At 40.6% G+C, this 20,859-nt stretch overlaps 1 protein-coding gene across 3 annotated transcripts in view; it reads left to right on the top strand.

Annotated features, from left to right (window-relative positions):
* Window positions 1-20,859, top strand: part of ATXN7 (ataxin 7) — a 73,326-nt gene that overhangs the window by 39,099 nt on the left and 13,368 nt on the right. For 2 of the 3 annotated variants that reach the window (XM_025198997.1, XM_006019601.3), the window contains 3 exons: window positions 18,382-18,634; window positions 19,618-19,880; window positions 20,394-20,476. In XM_025198997.1, coding sequence (XP_025054782.1) covers window positions 18,382-18,634; window positions 19,618-19,880; window positions 20,394-20,476 — 599 coding nt within the window. Of the gene's footprint in view, window positions 1-3,154; window positions 3,310-18,381; window positions 18,635-19,617; window positions 19,881-20,393; window positions 20,477-20,859 lie in introns of those variants that run through there. The other variant, XM_006019602.3, reaches the window with a different exon arrangement.

Here is a 20,859-nt window from a genome sequence, read left to right as displayed (position 1 = left end):
CCCCCCCCAGGTGTGCACGCAGCAATGCGGAGCCAGCCCCCGCACCCCCTGGATGAGTTGTCCGCGGCTTTTCCCGCTCCCTGCCCGGGCGGTGCAGATGTGCATTCCAGCCCCAGGCCCCAAGCATCACCCGGGCCAGCCCTGCCCAGCTCCTTCCCTCCCTTGCTATGAGAGCCTCAACCCCTCCTCCCTGCCAGACTTACCTGCAGGAGCAGCTCTCCAGGCTGCCTTGTGCACGTGTATGTGGCATGCCAGCGCCTGCCCACTCTCTCCCAGGTGCCCCCAGCCCCCTGAAGGCTGGAACTCTGCCAGCCTGTGAGGGTAAACCCAGCATTTCCCACATTTTTCTCCTTTAAAGGAGAAAACCTGGGTTTTTCTCCTTAAAATAAAAAAAAAATCCACATTTTACCACTTTTTTTTCCATGGCGAACAGAAAACCCAGATCTGTTAATCACTATAAAATAAAATCCAAAAGTTGTTTAAAAAGCTAATCATTCCAAAACCTGGTTTTGATGACTTTTACGACATATGAAGCATGATGACGTGGTTTTCTTGGCACCCACTGCGGGTGACGTGCGTTACTCATTCAGACCCTTCCATCCTACCCTTCGGGATACCGCACGTGTGTGTGCACGCACTGTTATAATTATTAGTAATGTGCGAGATGCGTCCCTTTTTCATCGCTGTAGGCTTGCAGCGAGGAGCTAGGGAGCTGCTTCACGCTCTCTTGATTCCTCAGAAGCAATCTTTCTCTTGTCATGATAGTTTCGACGTAGTTTAACGTAACTCTGCTGGGTGCTCTTGCAACAAAGCCCAGGGAACTCGGTTTCTCCGCAGTGACGCACATCAAGCTGTTTCTCCCCCTCCCTGCCCCTGCCTGTCTGCTCCATTCTTGTAAGCAGCCTGACACTTGGAGAGCAGGATACTTGTCGTTTCCATTACTTTCCTTGCTTGCTAGAGTCGAGCAGACAAGCAGAGGGAGGAGGGGGAACAGTATGAGACGCATGTACACAAACTGAACCACAGCTTAGAGGGCTAATTTTAGGCCCCTGAACCTAAAAGTAGGCAGGTTAACTCTCAGTTCAAATTGTTTGTTCTTTTCTCCTTTATTTTGAGGAGCGTTTTAGAAAACAGAACTAAAAACCCCCCACTTAAGATATTTAGAAATAAAGCACTCTACTGGGTTTTTTTGTTTTGTTTTTTGCTTTTGCAGAAGTTGACTTTAAGAACCCGTTTAATTGTGCAGCAGAGATTTTATCAGTATCAAGGCAGTTTTGTAAAGAGTCCAAAAAGAATAAATTGGGATTTTTTTTTTCCCCTGAAAATATAATTGCTTGAAAGCCTCCAGTCAACCAGCTTGAAAAAAATATGCAAAAAAATCGTGGGGAAAGCTCAGATACAGAGAGAGCGCATAGGTGCACACGTGCATACGTGTACGTGCGTGTGCACACATTAGGAAGCATAAAATCTCATTATTTTCCTTCAAAGCAATGGTACAGCCTTTCCAATTTTCTCACCATGTTCAAGGTCCCCACCATACTTCCCAGTCCATGCTTAGCCATCAGCTGCTGGGGTCCCTCTACCCCTGGCTGCAGCAGGATGACATGATGAACAGTGCTACTTCATAATTAAACTGATAATGATTGCAGCATTTTAGTCAGTTTTTTTGTAGCCTCTTCCACAAATAAAACCCTTCTTTAATACTGGGCTTGCTGCTTCTGAAAGGCAATACAAAGATGAAGACAAACAAGCGCTGGTTTATTCGGGGCAAAAACCTCAGTGTTTATATCCCAGGTGCTAGTTTGAACTCAAAGATTACACGGACCACCAATGTGTAGTGCAGGGCTACCCAGTTTTTATTGTTGGTAGACTACTGTGCAATGTGAAAAATAAAATTGTAGGCTGCCGCTAACTAATTTCAGCAGTAAGATTAGAGGGGGGAAAGGGATGGATGCTAATAGTCAACACAGGAAGATATCCTTATACTCTCAAATTGTTTTGGGTGCAGTTGATGGCCAAATGGTATTTTCCTCCCCCATTTATTGGAAGTCAGGGGGCCATGAAACACTGATTTTCTCTCCAGTGATCTCTCTAATCTTTTGGTTTGGAGTTGTAGTCCCCAGGCTCCCATGTGCCTGTCATGTGAAGCTTGAAAATTGTGATATTAGGATATTAAAAACAAAAAAGGCCTGTTTTGAAATTGTATTGCTTTAAATGTATTCTTATGTCTAGAGAAACAGATTTAATAGGACTTGTCCTAAGTTCTGGAAATCCTTAGAGGGAAAAATAATAAATGCATAATAACATCAAGTTTTAATTGCACTTTTTTGTCTGGTAATTATCACATTTCTCAGGCATGACAGACTTCTTTCTGGGGTAGAAAGTTTGAATATTGATTCTTCTTTTTTCTCTATATTCTAAAATAAATAATCTGGCACAGTTGACTGTAAGATACTGAATAGTGAGATCTAATGAGGTCTTAAATCATAGGAGTCTGACCAAAATGCAACCTATTGGTAACCACACAATGATTTTCTTTTTGAGCTCTGTGATAAAAAGCGGATGAATTATATGTATAATTTATACTGAAATAAGATTTTAAAAAAATCCATAGTACATTATGATAAAAAGTAATCAGGTTTTGACATGGAGAATGCAAATAATTTTAGAGATGAATTTTATATATTTGCTTATTATCAGGTAACTGTAAATGGTGCATTCATGTTCATGTTAAAACGATAAGTGATTTTTAAGTGGTGTTTGCTTTTGTAAGATCCAGTCCACAGTAATCTGTTAGTATGCCTGGGACGGTAATGCTGCTTTAAAGAAACAGAAAATTAGGACAGTAAGTGATTGAGACAGTAGCACGTTAACATGATAAATTGTTGGAGTGCTGCCTTCTCAAACTCTGGCACGTTGCCATGAAAATAGAGGGATTAATTTACATCAGCCAGGACTCCTGGTATGACCATATTAGAAAAAAACCGAGACTCCACCTCCTGTTTTACTATTTATCTGCCAGGACCTTTGTGACTCAAGTGCACTTTACTGTAGTAGCAAATGTTACATAAGACCAAACATGGAGCCTGTTTGGAGTTTGTGGGCAGATCCAAACTATGAGGCAAGGCTGTAGAGGAGCAAGTGTGCAATGAAGCACAATCAATTGTAGGTGAATGGAAGTTAACAAGAAGCCTTTCCAGCACAGCCCTTCTCTTTGCACAGGGCTGAAAGCTCTGGGTAACTTTTCTTGTGCAGTTTTCAGAGGCAGGAACTGGCAAAGAGCCCAGATCTGCATGGAGTTTGCAGAAGGTTGGTATAGTTCTGTACTAACGCCACATGAAACTAAAAGACTTCTACTTTGTGATTTTGCGACGTTTGTTTATACTCAGCCAGAGGTGGAGTTGAACACTGCTGCAGATCGTGTAGATGGCCCTTGCAGAGTTAGTTGATCAAAGTGGATAATCTCAAAATGAGGGATTAACTGCTGCAAGCGGCCCACATAAGCCATTCTGAAATGTCATTTGAGTGATTTGGCCAAAGTTCAAAAGCAGATGGGAGTTGAGTTTGCTATTAACTCAAACAAAACGCTGAGGTTTGCACTAAGCCATCTCCGTGTCTTGAAACATAGCCGTTCTTTTCAAAATGTGCTGCAGAAAAGTATGATTGTTTATTATGGAGTTGATGTCTAAAATTGGAGCTAACATTTTTATAAAGTTTTAACTGTCTGGGTTTTTTATCTTGTTTGTGGTAACTGTGGTTTCTTGAAACAGGAAGTGCTGCAAACAGAGTATAATCTGTTTAAAAGCTGTTTCCCTGCAGAAACTTGAAATCCAAAAACAAATTACAGAACCGGTGTTAATGGGGAAGGGAGGGAAGCAGTAGCAGTTAAATCCTTTAAAGTAGATTGTAATGCTGTCACTCCTCTATCCAATCAGTCTCATTTTATCAAATTATTAACTAAGGAATAAGCTAGTAAGAACATGTTTGTTTGAACTGTTTTCCTAGTGGCACCCAGCTGGGTAATTTTATCTGATGCATTCTCTTTTATAGACCCGAACCTTTGTTTATAGTGGTCAGGATGATCGTTTTGTTGTTCACCGTGGGCTGAAATGTGGCAGTAAATTGTCAGCCTGAAAGTGCTTTGAATCCAACTGCATTTGTGTGCTAAGAGCATTAACTAAAGCGTTAATTTTTAGTTGCAGGCTGACATGTTCTAGCTGCACCACCGCTGGGCTCTTTTCAAATGAAATTGAAAATGGTCGAATTCTTTGGCTTTGAGAAGTGGGTGTTGTGTGAGCACCGTAACTGCCGGCATGCTTGCTTCTTGTCATTGTTTGGTGATATCGGTGACTTCACTGTACCACCACCCTCGCTGTAAAATGTTAGGCAGTGTGTGTCGTTAAACATATCCTGCAAAATCCTGGCACGTTACGTTGTAACTGCTCCGAGAGAGCTCCAGCATTAATGGAATAATTCTGATGGGTCTTTTTCTATGGTTAATAAAATGTTAGTGCCATAAAGTCATAAAACCAGTATAAACTTCCATTAAGGATCTGCCTTAAAGCAACAACAACAAAAAACAACAGAATAATTTGCTTCTGCTCTGTCGTGCCTAGGTTTTGTTGTGTGAATGTTATATTCTGAGATACAGACTCTCAAAGGGAAGTTAAAGTTCTGAAACTTAAAAAAGTTATTGTAATTCATCTTTCCTTCCCTTGCAGAAATCCTCATTAAGTTAAAGCTTGGAAAAACTGGAAAGCTTGAAAATTGTAGCGTATTCCCCAAACAGTTTAAAATCTGGTCCTGTATTTCTGTCACCTTTTAGTTTTTACCTGATGTGGTCGCTTTGATTTTGCAGTTTTTTTTGTAACTTGTACCTGTATGCCTTAACACTTAGCATTTATAGTTAGCGGTCTGCCTAGCTCGGTATCCCATCTCTGAGAGTTACTGAAGCAAGATGCTTCATGGAGTGCTGCCCAAAAAGACACCCCAGCCCAAAAAACCCATAGCCTTCCAGAGAGAGAGACTCTGAAGTCCCACCATCAGCAGTCGTCTTATGTCCTGAAGCAAAAATGTTTATATCCTTTAATTTCATAACAGGTGAACTGATTATTCTAATTGTCCAGATAAATGTGTTGGCTTTTTTTTTTTAATCCTACAATCCTTTCAGTTTTTCAGCCTGGCTCATTGATACCTTGTGGCAATGAGTTCCACAGGTCAGTTATGTACTATGTAAAAAAATAAGATTCAATTGTTATTTTTTGTTCACAGTGGATATCCCATTGCTCTTTCTTTTCTTAGACAGCAGTTAGCAGGGCCGACTTTCCCAGCTTACATCCTCTGCTATCTTTTTTACAGTGCTGTGGTGGGTCTTTTTATTCATGAACCCTCAGAACTAAATTAACTTACTGTTTTTTTATTTTTTTTTTCCTTTTTATGTGGAAATCTTTCTGTCCCCGTAATATATATTTTTTCACTCTTTACCATTAATTTGGGTATCTTAGCAGCTGAGTTACAAACATATATATATTTAGGTTCACTTAGTGATTTTTAATAGCTCTCAAACTGCATGGTTTTTATTGTAGAATACATCACACGTATCAGGCACTTTCTAAGAATTATGTTTTTTTGGTAGCTGTAGGCAGCACAAGGCATGTGAACTATGAAAGTTTAAAGAATGGCCTGGCAGGTGTCATGTAAATAGGTGCAGAAACAGGGTGGAAGCTGGATAGGTGTTTGAGTCCTCTGAAATGATACTGTTTCACCAAGGAAGAACGATATCTGGAGGATGGGCATTTAGGTGACATGAGTAGTGGGTAAGTTATGGATGTATTAATGTAGTGAATATGACGTGCCAATATTTTATAGTACTGGTATGGAAAAAAAAATCGTGCAACTCACATTGTCATTTCCAGCATACGCTGATGTACGTTCATTTTAGCAGAGGATGTGCAGTCAGAAATGAAGTTGTTCAGATTACCTTTGTTCTCTATTTCCATGCTTTCCAACAGTTTGTTTCTTGTAAAACCTCCCGTTATAATTTCTGGAATGACGTTCTTGATTTTGGTTTGACTTTTTTTTATTTGTTTGTTTGTTTCAGAAAACTTTAATGTCCCTTTAAGGCTGTTTGGTTTAAGTGTGCAAGACTTTTCACAAACATTTTTAAAGGGGTGAACCTTCTTGCCCTTTGCACATGGTTGTGGTATTATCCTGTTTCCTATTAACTGTGTATTAATACTGTTCAAAGGACAGATGTGATTATGCAGAAATTGCTCTGAATAGCACATTTTTGTATAAGCAGCAATACGGTTTATATGGTGCCTGTTATTGTAATCAGACCATGTGGATATTGTAATGTCCTCAACAGGCTATGCAGAGATTAGCGTTCGGATACTCTGATGTGGACATCGTAATCTCTGCATGGCCCGATTACAATCGGAGACACTGCTATCTTTCCGTAATAACTTTGAAGTATCTGTATTCCAGGGCTTGGCGGATTTACAAGACTTCTACTAACCTAAAGGGCTGGGGCAGTTCCCTAGTGAGAAATCCATCTGTCTTCCCATCCTTTTTCAAACCGCTGGAGAAAGGGTGCTCGACTCCCTTCCTGGGAGCAGTCCGGTGGAATGACATCTCTGGCATCTGCCTCTACCTAGAAGAGGCTTAATAAATTTGAAGACCTCTTCTTACCCTCCTGCTGCTGAAAAGGAAGGACTTTTGCTCCTGATTATCCCTGTCCCTTGCCCTCCATTTTGTAGTGGTTCTGCTTCATGAATAATTCAAGCCCCTGCCTCTATCAATTTTCCCACATGGTTCTTAACAGTTTCCCTGCTTACCCACAAGATTGTGAATAGCTGGAATGAACCTGACCGGGGTGTTACTAATTTCAGTCCGCTACCGGGTTGGGAGCGCTATAAGCAGAAGCAGACGTAACAAAGCTGTCTTTTGGCAGACCCGGGAAAACCATGTTGTACCAGTATCTGGTTTTAAGGTTACTTTACAGGGAGGACTCGAAAAAATGTTTTAAAGGGAGATCTTAAATCCTGCACAAATTGATTACAGAGAGCTACCCCTGCACTCTGTTCACCCGGGATTTGAATGGATTAGTAATAAACGCAGAAAATTGAAAAACTAGCATTAGGGGTGGATGCATGGAGAACAAGAGAGAGGAAACAGCAGAAGTGGGTAGTAAGTGAGGGTTACTTCATTTAAAGACTTCTTTACTATTGTCATATTTCTGCTGCACGCTTAATAACACTTTTTATAATCCATTCATGGGTTTCCTTTCCTCCTACAGTAATCTTTCTTTTGTAATCTGGCTTTTGTTTCCTGTTGCGCTGCTGGTTTTAATAAGGATGCAGTCATACCTGCTGAGTTAGTATATGTGAAATATCAAAGATTTCAGGTTGTAATGCTGTTCTGATAGCTCTCTTAGAGTGCCTAACTAAACTGAACTCTAATAGCATGCTCCCAAATTTGAGAGAAAGGGGTCATTTAATTTAGATTTTTAAATATGATTGAGGCAGAATTGCAAAAATCTGTATCTTAAAACTCAAGGCTGACAATACTTGCTTTCTTACTGTGCTCTTCCTTTCTGACCTCCCCCCACTTGCTTCCTCCCTACCCCCTTTGGTTTCAATAAAGGCACTTTCTCTCACACGTGCAGACATTTCAGCTGTTTAAGTCATGTACTCACCAAAAACCAACGTAAGAAGAATATGATTAGATTAAGATAGATCGTTATTCTTATGTTCATCATTTAAAAATCAAGTAGCATGCCAAACGCTGGTGAATCCATCGCTGGTTTCCTAATCTGAACTTTTTTATCAGGTTTTTTAGAGCATGCAGCTAATTCCTAATGGAATGGCTTATATGCTTACAGATACATGGGTCTTGGTGTGTCATTCCCATTTTGCAGTCCCTCCACATTTCACATTGATATATTTTTTGAACTGTACTGAATTTGATGTTTATGGCTGTGGTCCAGCACATTTAACCAGTATGATCAGAAATGGCTGGTTATTTTATTTTGTTTGTTCTGGTTATAAAAAGAGATGTAAAAAATTACACAGCTTGTACTTTACACATCTCGGGCAATTTACTTTCTATTCTCCAGAGCTGCTACTCAGTGAGAATTTTAAAATCAGTTCGAAGAAAACAGACTTACTGACGCATTTAATACAAGTCTTTTGGAGTGGGGGGTGTCTCTTCATAGTGTATGTTCAGGGCCTTGCACAGTTCACTGCATGGTGCCTCTCAGCATTTTATTATACGGATCAATAATTGGCGACATAAATAAGTACAGAGTTAGAGCCAATGGGTTCTGGGTCGCATGATATCTCTTCTCTGCCACTGACTTGCTCTGTGGCCTTAGGCAAGTTATTTCATCTCTAGACAAAAGTTTCCATATAAGCAAGTAGAAATAATGACACTTGACTCATGTAGTTCACAGGGGTTGTACAAGGGCGAGTCCTGTGAGTGAATTCAAATATAAATTTAGGGAAACAGCCGATGTTTAAACAAACACAATATGAAAGCAAACATTTTCTACTAACAAGAGGAAATCATCACTGTAGCAGGCACCTGGCAGGACCTGCTACATTTGGAGTTGCAGATCTTTTTATGTTCTTATAGCCTTCCTAAAAACATCTTTTTTGGACTGGAATCTTCCCTTGTTCGCAGCCTGAAAGTGATTATTTCGAAGAGAAAAGTTAAAAACAAACAAACAAAAGTCCACGATTTTGAGTAGTGTGTGAAGAGTTTTTTTTAAGCTAAAAGCGGTGAGGGACGATGAAGAGTGAGCGTTCGCAGCATGAACCTTTGGGTACCAATTTTTACATGGATGCGGAAAGCATTTTTTAAAAATAAATAAAACCATTCCTTTCTCCCTAATCATTATCTTTTAGTAGGCAAATTCTTTTGCCTTTTCTGGATGAAGTGAGGTGGAAGGCTGTGGGGCGGGTGGTGGGGGGCTTTCTGCTACGGGCTGAGGCTGCCTGCCCCCCCGGGACCTCCATGGCCTAGCAGGCAGGACCCAGTGTGGCCAGACGGAGAAGCTCATTTATTTTTGATGGGACAGGTTGTATTTTAACATACCAACTGATGGAGATGTGCCCTCAGGTTTTAAGACATGCAGTATAACTTTAAATGTAACAGATTTACATTTGTTTTAACATACAAAGGGTATTAACATACAAAGGGATACGCTTAGCAGTGTATGACCATCAGACTCCAATTAGTCCTTGAAATGATGGCATTAAGAAGTACAATGCAAAGAAAACAGTGTTGCAATCATGCTTCCATTTTTTTTGAGAGAGGAAATTGCAGCAGGAATGTTAACTCGTCCGCATGGCTGTAAGGAATGCTTTTTATTTGATCTTGTATTTGTAGCTGACTACTTTATACCTATTACTACTTATTACTGTTTTGCTTATAGTATCTAGGACCCCCTGCCAAGATCAGGACCTTCATTGCAGGTGGGCAGCAAAACATAAACTACCATAATGCCTACAGGATGTGCCATTCAGATGAGTTGCATTCCTTGATGCACTGCAATATCAGCTACATAATTAGTTGTGTAAGAAACCATCTTAATTTCATATTTCCCCTCTCCCTTAATAGCAGTTTAATTCTTGTGTGAGCCATGTGACTAAATTGTATAAGTATCTCTGGATATTTTGCCCAACAGTAGTTCATATAAGCTCCTGGTCATCGGCACTGTCATTGGCTGAGAATACATTTTGGTGACAGACAGGCATGAAATACTGTACCATCCCTGTACCATCCCCAGATGAAACTTGGCGATCTATCGGATTGATCACCTGTGCCCCATGAAAGATTTGTCAGTGTCGATTTCTCACCGTTTTGGCAAATACCACTGGTGTTTAAATGTAATTTAATCAATAAAAACATACGTTTAACCACAGTACAATTGGAGACAGCATCCTGATTGACCAGGCAAATTAAACCAATTGGGTGATTAAAGGGATACCAGGGGAAGATAAAGGCAAAATTCTTGCTAGCTAGCTCTGTAGTTAGGGAAGGGCTGTGAAGCAGTAAAAGGTAAGAAAGCAGCAGATTACAGGCAGTGGCTCCCAGATCACCACATGAAGCCCTAGCAGGAGGAGTGACCTGAAGTCCTGTCCCCATCGTTGTTCCCTCGGCCCCCGTTGGGAGCTGGCAGAAGCTCCAATTTGATCGTTTGCTCACCTGCTTAGTAGACACTGTTGGTTTCATTGGATCTGAATTCTGATCCTTGCACTTAAGTGAAACAACGTTGGCTTCCTCCATGCACATTAGCCCTATGAGAAATGTTATTTTAAACTATGTGTGCGTACAAGTGGATTTGCTTCACTTTAATAAGGGCTCCATTAGCACTGGCGCAGGTTGGTTTGACTTGTTGCCCTATGCTTACGTAAGGAAAACTGAGTTTCTTATTAAACTTGATCTCTCTGTATGTTTTGTCACAAGCATTTATTAATTGATATACAGGAAGCTTGAAGACCACTAAAAGTTTCCAAGAGTGTTAGTTATTACATTAAATATAATATTGATGAGAATATTTGGAAAACTTTAAAGGCCACAGGTCTTAAACTTGCTTTATTTTTCATATAGCAATGAAGGTATGGAGGCATAGAAAACAGAATCTCCTCAACTATATACAGGTGACACATTTTGTTGCCTCAAGTGAGTCTCAGGAGGAAATAAGGATAAAAATCACATTTAAATCAGAAAAGCTGTTGCTTGATCATGGTTCAAGATCTAGGTTCAACTGAAATGGCAGCAGAGCCCTTCTTTTTAAAGGTTGCTTTGTCTATTGGATGACAGATTGTGTACAGTCATTTTTATGATTTTCTCTGCAGTCGGTTGTGTTCTTTTTTCCTTGGATCGAGCCTTCACACAGTGACAAGTTAGTGAAAATAAATACAATTGGAAAATGTGGTTGTAAAGCCATGGCAATTGGCACGGGGCAAGTGAAGCACATTAACTCAAAACAAATGCATAAACAGCCTCCTACAAAAACTAAAAAAAACCCTTGATTTCAAATCATTGGTCTCCCTTGTGTTAGTTTTCTGCTCACTTACACATTGTGCATCGTATTTGACGTGTAATTTACTTGCTGTACTATCAGATCCCTTGGCACCAAACTTGTCGTTGCATTGAGCACGTCTTTCCGTGTAGCTCTTAATAACATGAATATGAAGCTTTTAGAACTAGAAAAACAATTTGTTAAAAAGCACTAGCTTTTTCAGCAGCTTCTAACTCTGCCAATAATTTGGGTATCGCATCCTTTTTCACTTAATGATTAAAAATTATGTAGACCCAAAGATTTCTTAGGGGTTAAGTTTGTCTATTAAGGGTTGTTGAAAATGTGTGTGTTTGCTTGATCTTGTAGGGTGTTTCTCCACTGCCACTGACTTTGGGAGGTGGGAAGATTGGACATCTCGTAGAACTGAGCCCTTGGCGAGTGCAGTGGTTTGGTTTTAATTCTTTGATGTGCCAGAAGCTCTGTTACGCATCTAGCATATGTCTGAAGCAGGGGAAAAAAAGAACAACTTTTGGTTTTGTCCAAAATCTTGGTTACATCTTTTTGATATCTTTTTTAAGAGACGCCTTCAAGATCGGAACCAAGTCACTAGTTTGAAAATCATGAGTGCATCATTTTAAATGTCCTTTGGAGCTGCCATAAAAAAGCAGAGCTTCAACAATGAAGTTCAGCTATGATTTTTGGGAGAGTTACGTGAAGAGGAAAGGGAAGGAATGTTAACTTGCAGAATTTGAAAAGTTTGAGCACTTGGAGAGAATTATTTTAAGATATTTTCAGTGTGAGTCATGGGTAATGACAAAGGCTCAAATGGAAGCTATAATCAGCTGGCAAATGATTAGTAGCATTCAGCGATATAGCAATGCAATATGCTTAGCATAGTATGCAAAATTCTCCTTGATTGTTCAATAACAGTTTGTATGATAATCACACTATTAAAAGACCATATCAAACTGGCACTAGACATGTCTCACTACCGACTATCTTTATAATGAATGTCTAGTTGAAAAAAGACTATTAAGAAAGAGCTGCAGTATTCTGCAGACCAATTATTACAAGACACAGGTTAAACAAACCTTGTCTGCGAATGTGAATTTAACACCAGGCTAGAGACGCTTTAAGTACTATCTCATTGAATGTTCAGACAGATTGATTGAACAATGATTATATTGACTCTCATTGTATCTTCAGAAGCAGCCACCCGCTTAGCAAGCCCCTCATCAGTCAGCAGAGAGAAGTAAGGTACCCAAAATTAGAGAACACACAGAAATTGGTAAAGGGCAACTCATTTTTTAAATTTTCTGGATGACAGTGCTGTCCACAGTGTTGTTCTGTGTTTCAAAAAGGCTGAAGGAAATGTCATGGTATTATCCTGATCTAATGTTATTACTTTATTGCATTGATGGTTCATGCCATAGTCTTTTGTATATGTGTAAAAGGGTTTTTCTTAAGGTTTTATGAGGGTATAAGAGCTCAGCTTTTCTTCACTCCTATTGCCCAAACCAGAACAGATGCAGCATCTGTTGCAGAAGGAGCAGGAAGCCGAAAGCAAGCTTGTTCCTTTTTTCCATTTTCATGTTATGATGTATATTAATATACTAGCACTGTGCATGTATGGCACTGCTCGGTCTCTGAGAAGGAGAGAAAAGCAAACTATTATCTGATTTGTAAAGCTGCCACAACGCCTCAGTGAGTAGACATTCAGTAATGCTAAACTGGGTGAACTCTCACTTATATCTAGATTCAAACCGCCACTCCTTTGAAAATGTTTTCTGGTCTGTTCTACATTATTTTCACACATCTTTAACTCATTACAATACTTGAGAAACGATGTCACCAAGACTAGCGTGCTTCTGTTCAGGTTTTCATTTAAATGTGCGGCTTCAAATTCAAAACCCGCTTTAAACTTCATTCCCCCTTTGCTGTGCCACTTGTGCCCACAAGCACTCCTTTGGCAGAGATGCTTCTGCGTGTGTCAAGATGCGTCCGTGTTATAAGGGACGGTACCAGACTTTTTGGCCATAGCAATCTGAAACCTCCTTGCCAAGGCAGTGTTGTTCCCCTTCAGTGTATTTTCTGGTTCCCCCTTCACAGATCTTCAAGGCCCAGAATCTTTTCCTGATGTTCAGCATAAATTGTCCTTTAATTTCATCCTTACTTCTATTTGGTCCCGTAGGACTAAATTCCTTTCCAGCTTTGGTCTAACAAACTCCCCATATTGGTAAACTGTTGTCATAGCTCTTCCCACCTCCCGCTTATTGCTTAAGCAAGTGATGTGAGTTTAAATTCTTCTGGTGCAAATCTATTCTGAAGTCACAGCAGTGATTGCCGCGTGGTTTAGAAACTCCCATGCCAACTTTAAACTAGGTAGGTTGGGTACTGCCAGCCATTTGGTTACAGGAGCACAGCGCTCAGCATGGGCTCGTTTTCCCAGCAGCGGGGTAGACAGACATACCCTGAAACCTTTCTTGCAAGTACGGCAGTTTGATTTTGATAGCTCCATTGTGTGTTCAGTTGCCTGCCTATTAAGACTGACAGGCAGAAATAGCTCATTTTAAACATATATTGGGAAATATTAATTAATTTCAAAGGAAAAAATGAGTGGTCCCACTGGAAACCTAATTCTGAGTTACGCTCATCCAGTCCAAGAACGGGTCTGTGCCATGTGCTGTGTATTCAACCCAAACTACTGAAATGAGCTGAAATGAGTGCGTGCTTGCAGTCTTACAGATCAGAAGCATGTGGAGGTTACTTTTATTTGCCTTCTGATATGTAGCTTTATGGAGTTTAACACTTTGAAGCTTTTCCCCAGAAACTTTTTAACTGACTTTTCCATGGACTCTTGTGACTCGGGAAGCTAGGGCTTTATGGAAAATATTAAATAGCACAAGACTCATGAAAACAAATCGTAAGAGCTGACAACTCTTTCTTGATATCTTCTGGTGAAGCAAACACAGTCTTCCAGTTATAACTGAGCCAGAGCTATAAACCTAACTATCTAGATAGAGGGTTCACTGCTACTGCCTTTTGCCATTGTACGTTGAGCGTCCTCCATTTGAAACCAGTAGGCAGTAGAGAAGTTGCTAGTGAACTTCCTGGTGTCTGGTATTTCTGTTCTTTGGGGTATTCTTTGATTTGTTAGACTCTTGCATTTACCCTGCATGTAGGCTGACTTGTTTCAGGGTTGTGGGTCTGTTTGTTTTGAGAAGGTGATTGGTTCAAAGTATTTGGGTAAAAAAGAGACTAATATAATTCTTCTTATTAGTGTATAATTAGTTTATAATTCTTATTATTAGTCATAGGTACGGAAAATCCCATGGAGAGAAACTTGTCTCGCTGTTCCATGATGCGATGATTTACAATGGCAAAGTACTACGCATGTTTGAAAATCAGGGTACTTATTTAAGTGCCTAACTTACGTACCTTTTTAAAAATCATGGCCTGCGCTCTTGAAGTTCAAGGCTTGAGCACTCGAGAGTTAAGAAACGTTCAGTCTTGTTCAAACATATTAATTTTTGCTCATGACTCTTATTGACATGCCTTTGCTAAGTCACTCAGCACATGACCTAAATTAAACACAAGCAGCCCATAGCATTAGCAGTTCAGAAAAACTGCTTGCATTAGGCAGGATAGCTGCCATCTGTAATGTCTCAAACTATCCTGAGAAAAATTTACCCAGGGGTGATCTATGATTTAATCTAATGGTGGAATGAAATGGGCCAGAGTGCTGCTGCCTGCCGTCAAGTGGGCCTGCCATGAATAACCTCATTGCTTGCCTTGCTGCTCTTCACAGTCCTGAACAGCAGCGATGAGGCTGACTGGTATCATCTCAAATTCACTCTGCTTCTGCTCGCTCTCTGCAGACTCAGAAAGACATAATTGAAATCACTTTGGTTTCACTCCACATTTGGATGGCTGTCTCTGCAAGCACACAAGCCAGAACTTAATTTTGAAAAATAAAAGATTAAATTCTACAGAAACTGATATATTAGCCCCCCTTTTCCTCCCATCACTAAACCTCCGTTGGCTGTTGGTAAATACATTATTCAAGCCTTGTTGCTGCTATAATTGCTATTCATCCGTCATTTCATCTGTACTGTTTATTCTACAGTTTACAGAATAACGATTGTGTTGCTTCCCTAAATTTCACAATAATTCGTTCTATTGCAGCTTGAAACTTTTATCTGAGGAAAGCACAAGTTATGCCAACCCATCCCTTAGACTTTCAGTTCTAATCACCGAGGCCTTGTCTGCACAGGAGGGCAGATGCTCCATTGATGTTAATCGGCTGAGTTTCTTTGGGTTTGTCCTCAGACTTGTTCAATCATCTGTCAGGTTTGAGCGTAGTTCCTTTAGGGGACAGGTGTAAAAATGGTAGCTGGCCTGTTCCGGGGGTTCCCGCGATTGGTAGCAGCTGTGTGAAGGTGTACTGTTACTACAGTTGGGAAAGACCCTAAAATTCAGGTGTAGATGGAGTCCGAAATTTGAAGTAATGCTCTGAAGTCAGTTGAAGCACCAATAAAGTCTTAGTCAACAAAATCAGCGTGTTATTCTGAAATCATTTGCACGTCTTTCACAGCACAAAGGTTACAAAAATCATCAGATTCAGTTCACTTGGATCCTAAAAATATTTTTATTTATAGATGATCTTACTGCCTGTGTCATGCTGTGGGTAAGCATGGTACTTGGTTAACAGTCTCGGTCCTCTAGGTCCGTTCTTTAATTATCACCAGTTAAAAGGGTTTCCTTTTTTGCCTTATCTAATTTAGGTGAAGACCGGCTGTCCTGCTATTGCACGCTAATGCAAACAGCAGTGTAGTCTGATGCTCCCTCAAATTACTTTAATCTAAGGCTAATTGAACAGCATTGATTGAACATGCCAGAAAAAAGCCTTCCTATCATTTGGATCAATTGACATTGATTTTTTTTGCATAGTTTATCACTAATAACAACTTCCAAGGAAGCAGTTGGCCTCCGTTACTATCTCAGTTCCCTCCTTCCCTCCCCCCAACACTCTCCAAGGAAGTAACACCCTTCTCTCATTTCAAAAAATAAATGAATAAAAATAGATTGCATTAGTGACCCACCAGTTTATCAGGGATTATTTTTAACTGCAACAAGTGTCAGAGCTTTAAATTTTCTAAAAATCCTGTACTGGGGGGAGATATTGAGTAATTTCCCTCATCGCTTCGCATAATACTTCTGTCATGGTTTGTGTGTGAGGTTTAGCCACATCATAAAGCATAGCTGAACTAATGTCCTTCAAATAGTAACTTATCAGAGCTACACGGGGATTCTTGCCATTGCTATAAAAAGACATTTGGCAATAAGCAGTTTGTCATATTAGAAGCTCAGCCATTTACTTGGATATAGGATGCGCACAGTTCACTGGAAAACTGGTGCAGCACCTAGCTCTGTAAATATAATAGATTATTAATATTGGGCATCATAAAGGATGAAGGTAACTCGTTACCATGAACCTCCTGTATCACTATAAAGCAGTCATTATTAAGAGAGCGAGTGGTGGATATTGTTTCATATTATTGTTGGCTATCTCATCCACAGATCTCAAAACTCCTTGCATTTGTTAATTAAAGACTAACAAAGGTTAGGCTGTAAATGCCATAGGTAATTATACCCATTTCACAGGGCTGCAGACCCAGAATGACAGTTTAGGAGCGCTCGGTGAATGAGTGACATGTTGCGAGTCCGGGTTCCCGATCTAACCTCCATCTTCCATGCTGTAAATACTTCTTTTCAAAGCTGATGTGCATATCTAAAATTCAAGTTTCCATATGTGTGAGGATACAGGCTTGCAGTGGGGTGGAAGGATTTGACTCCTTTCTCTATGGCAACTTCTGCCCTGACTCTCTTGCTGACAGTTGGAGGGGACAGGTGCGGGGAGGAGGCATTGCTGGCTAAATTGGCACTAGCTTCATGCATGACCCCTTGTGATTAGCTATATACTTGTCCTGACTGGCTGAAAAGATTTTTGGATTGGTCATTGTTTGAGTCAAGTTGATATATTTTTAGGGCTGGGAAGGATTTTTTTTTTTTTTCCTGCTTTGAATTAGCAGAATATCCATAGGGTATTTCGTGGTCCCCAGTGCATGAAGGACTGTCATGCAGTTGGCTTGGAGTACTCGAGCATTGTGAATACCCAGCAGGTAAGGGAATTGGTTGCACTTTTGTCAAGACTCAGTGGACAGTCTGTCTGCCAGCTACGTGGGGTTTGTCAGTGCCTTGTGGACCATTTCTGGGGCAGAAATGGCTATATTGGAGGGTTTAAAGCACTGTCAACAGTCTTAGGTGAGAAAACACAATATTGCTGACCTGTTCTTCCACCACTCCCTAGATCTCGGTTCCCTTCACCAGCTCCTTAGTCTGATAGCTGCCCTTCCTGGATTTCCAGGATCACCAGCATAAGTCAGATAGCTGATTTCCCATGTTCTGCAGGAACCACAGGAGTCAGGCACCTGAGTGAACTGTTGATTAACATGTGCATTCACAGATGGACCTGGCCACGTCAAGGAGTTGTCAGGCACATGAACACTGGTGCTAACAACTAACTCTTCTGATATAGATACATTTGAAGCATTAATCAAGTTTATCTAATGTAGAACTGCAGTATAGCTAAACATTTCCCTGTATTAATGATATTAGTATCCTATGATATTAGTGTCCTTTAACTCCGTAAATTTAGTCATTTCTTTTCTGGAAGGTTTGTTACAGGGGACCTGTCTGGTGCTTGCCTAGCCGTGCTTACAAACAGGCAAATATCCCTGTGCTATTTTTTCACCCCCAGTGTCTGAGTTGAGCCTGCGGCGTCTGATTCTGGAACACAATTCTGCCATAACTGGTCTGGTCGGATTATGAAAGAGAAATCGAAATGCTCATGGGAAAAGCAGAATATAAATCAAGAAGTGAGGTCCAACTCTTAAGGGCGTTCCAGATCTGCACGGCAGTAGGCGGTGGACGAACTATGCAATGGATGTTTGATGACTATTTTGACTATTAGGAACAACTTTTATTTTTCCTGGGGAAATTCACTACTTAAGGTTAGCCAGTATAGAGATAGGTGTATGCTCGGGGTTTCATTCTTCTCGGATGGACAGTAGTCTTGGAGTATCTATAAGGAGATAAAGGTATTGAGGAATGCTCGTCACAAAGCCAAGGGGGGCTCCTGTGACAGACTCGGAGGGGTCTGCAGCTGTCACCCTCCAGGGCTTGCGTGGCATATGGGGACCCCCAGGCCAACAAAAGAAACTTTCAATCGGCACAAATGCCAGCATTGAGTATGTAGGAATTGTTTCTGCATTCACCCTTCTTCGTTTCAGAAAGAAGACACAGCTCCTCCAGCAAGCCACCTTTGACCCCTCCCTCTTCAGTGTTTTCCCTCATTTCATCCCTGTCTTCAAAAAGCAAAGGTAGCAGCGGAAGCGGGAGCAGTCGTTCATCCAGTGGAGGTACCAGTGCAGCAGCAGCATCCAATTCCAAGTTGCTGAAATCGCCCAAAGACAAGCTGCAGATCAGTGGAAACAATAGGTTAATGCATCCGGTACATCACAGCAAAGTTCCCCATGATAAAATGTAAGTCTGTTCTTTGGGGAAGAATGTAAGTGGGATCATTTGCTCAGAAACTGTTGCAGCAGCAGCATTTTAGCAGTTTTGTGCTTCAGGTTTTGGAAGATGAAATGCGTTTTGATCTAGATCCTTTTCATTTGTTTCATGCAGGAAAACCTTTAGTCTTATTCATGGATAAACCCTGCCCAGATGTAGTTGCAACCTTTGAATCGACGATAAAGACCTTTCTAATATAACCTGCAGTCCTCTGGGCTGGTCTCTGGTCTGATCTTGATTTCAGTGGGACTTTGCCAGGTCTAGGGGTTTGCCTGCATACATCGGGTTGCAGAATTGGCATTATAATTTGCAGTGGCCAGAACAGGGCCTCATTGCTGGGCTGTTCCAGCTGCTGTGTGGCATGTCATTACCATGCCCAGCATGGGTGCCCTCAGGCACACCACATCGCTGCACTCAGCTGCCTCCTTACACTAAAGTAGTGTCAGCTACATGGCAGGGTGTCATCAGTGGGTTAATTAGCACTACCAAGTGACAGTTCTGGTTCATGCTAATTAGTCAGCTTGCAATCCTGCCAAGATAGGGTTACACTGCTTCCAGTTCAGGAGACCACCTCTGTGGAGCAGCCCAGCATGTCTGAGGCTGGTGCTGCTGGGTGTGGTAAGTCTGTGGCATAGACACGGCCTATAATTATCAAATACCCATTTCTCTGTGTAGTTGAACCGCGGAGTCTGAAGTTTGTGCTGAGGCTTTAGGAACATTATGGAGGAGGTGGTGTAAAGACTGCAGGAGAGTTACATTTTCATCAAATCACTGACATGAGAAAATAGCCACAAAAAATCAAATAGACAGGTTTGATCATGTAAACATGGGAAAAAAGGAGTAGAGCAGTTCACACAACAAAAAGTATTACATGGCTTTGATAGTTCCTAACCTTGTGCTGCTTCAGGTCTTTGCTAATGGGTTTTTTCCCCTTAATTTTCCACAAATAACAGCATGACTTCATCTGTCAAAGAGGAAAAGATGCATCCAAAGATAGATGGTGCACTATTGAAAACTGCTGTTGGTCCAACTTGTTCTACTACTGTGAGTTCCTCAATAAAGACTGGCCTTAATTGTCCCTCAATACCAAAGCCACCCTTGCCTTCCCCTGGACAGATACTGAATGGTAAAGGTCTTCTCTCTGTGCCTCCATTTTTGGAAAAGAAACCAGAAGATAGTACGAATAATAGGAAATTTTTACATAAAAGATTGTCAGGTAATCTTTAAAATATTATTTACTGTATTGTTGCTATTCTGCACACAAATAGACCTAGTAAGACATGTTGTGAATTAAAACAGGTAGTCTGTGGACTGAATGACAGTGTTAGGAGTAAACCAGACAAACACTGGGGTTAGTTTTAAATGGTTTCCTTTGGCCCATCTCATTCTTAAAGGGACACAACTAAGTTGAAATCTTGTTAATATAAAATATATACTTAATGTATTACAGTTACTAAGTGTCTGCCTTCCCAGCCTAAGTTTTGGCAAATTGGAAACAAGCAAAGAAAAAAAAAGGAGGGGGGGATATAATTAGGGGGGATAAGGGGAGCGTTAATTCAGCAATAGAGTGCTACTTGTGTCACTGCATTGCATGCGTTGCATTTGTGAACTATTCCAGGTGCAGCTGTGTGTTATGATTAAAATCATGAGCAATGTTCTTTTTTTAAGAAAAATGTTTTTTGTAAATCTCTGGTTTCACAATAGTGAGGTATTTATGTACTTTTGACAGAGAGAGAATTTGATCCTGATATATACTGTGGTGTCATCGATGTGGAAACCAAGAAACCCTGTACAAGGTCTTTGACATGCAAGGTAGGATGCCTTTCTCAAAACTAGATTAAGGTGTAACATGTATTAAATATAAGTTTCTGAACATCATGATGGAAAACCCACAGATAAACTTCAGCAACAGCCACTCACTCATAGTGACCCCCTGTAATAAAACAGCGAGAGAAACTAGGAGGTCTCCATAATCAGTATATTTTCCAAAGATTTTAGTTCATGAAAGCCCAGAAAAGATACTGTCACAAAAGCTTTAAGGATTTGTATTGTTCAGAAGTTTGCCCTGAGCATCAGTCAGGAGGGTTTGACAAAGTTCCCACTGCATAGATTTATTGTTGGACTCTGCTCTCTCTTTTTTTAAAAGACTGATACTTATTCTTCATGTAAAGAGGTCAAGCTTCAATTTTACCTAC

This window comes from Alligator sinensis, unplaced genomic scaffold, assembly GCF_000455745.1.
Source record: "Alligator sinensis unplaced genomic scaffold, ASM45574v1 scaffold469_1, whole genome shotgun sequence".
NCBI lineage: Eukaryota > Metazoa > Chordata > Crocodylia > Alligatoridae > Alligator > Alligator sinensis.
This window is presented reverse-complemented; position numbering and strand designations above follow the sequence as displayed.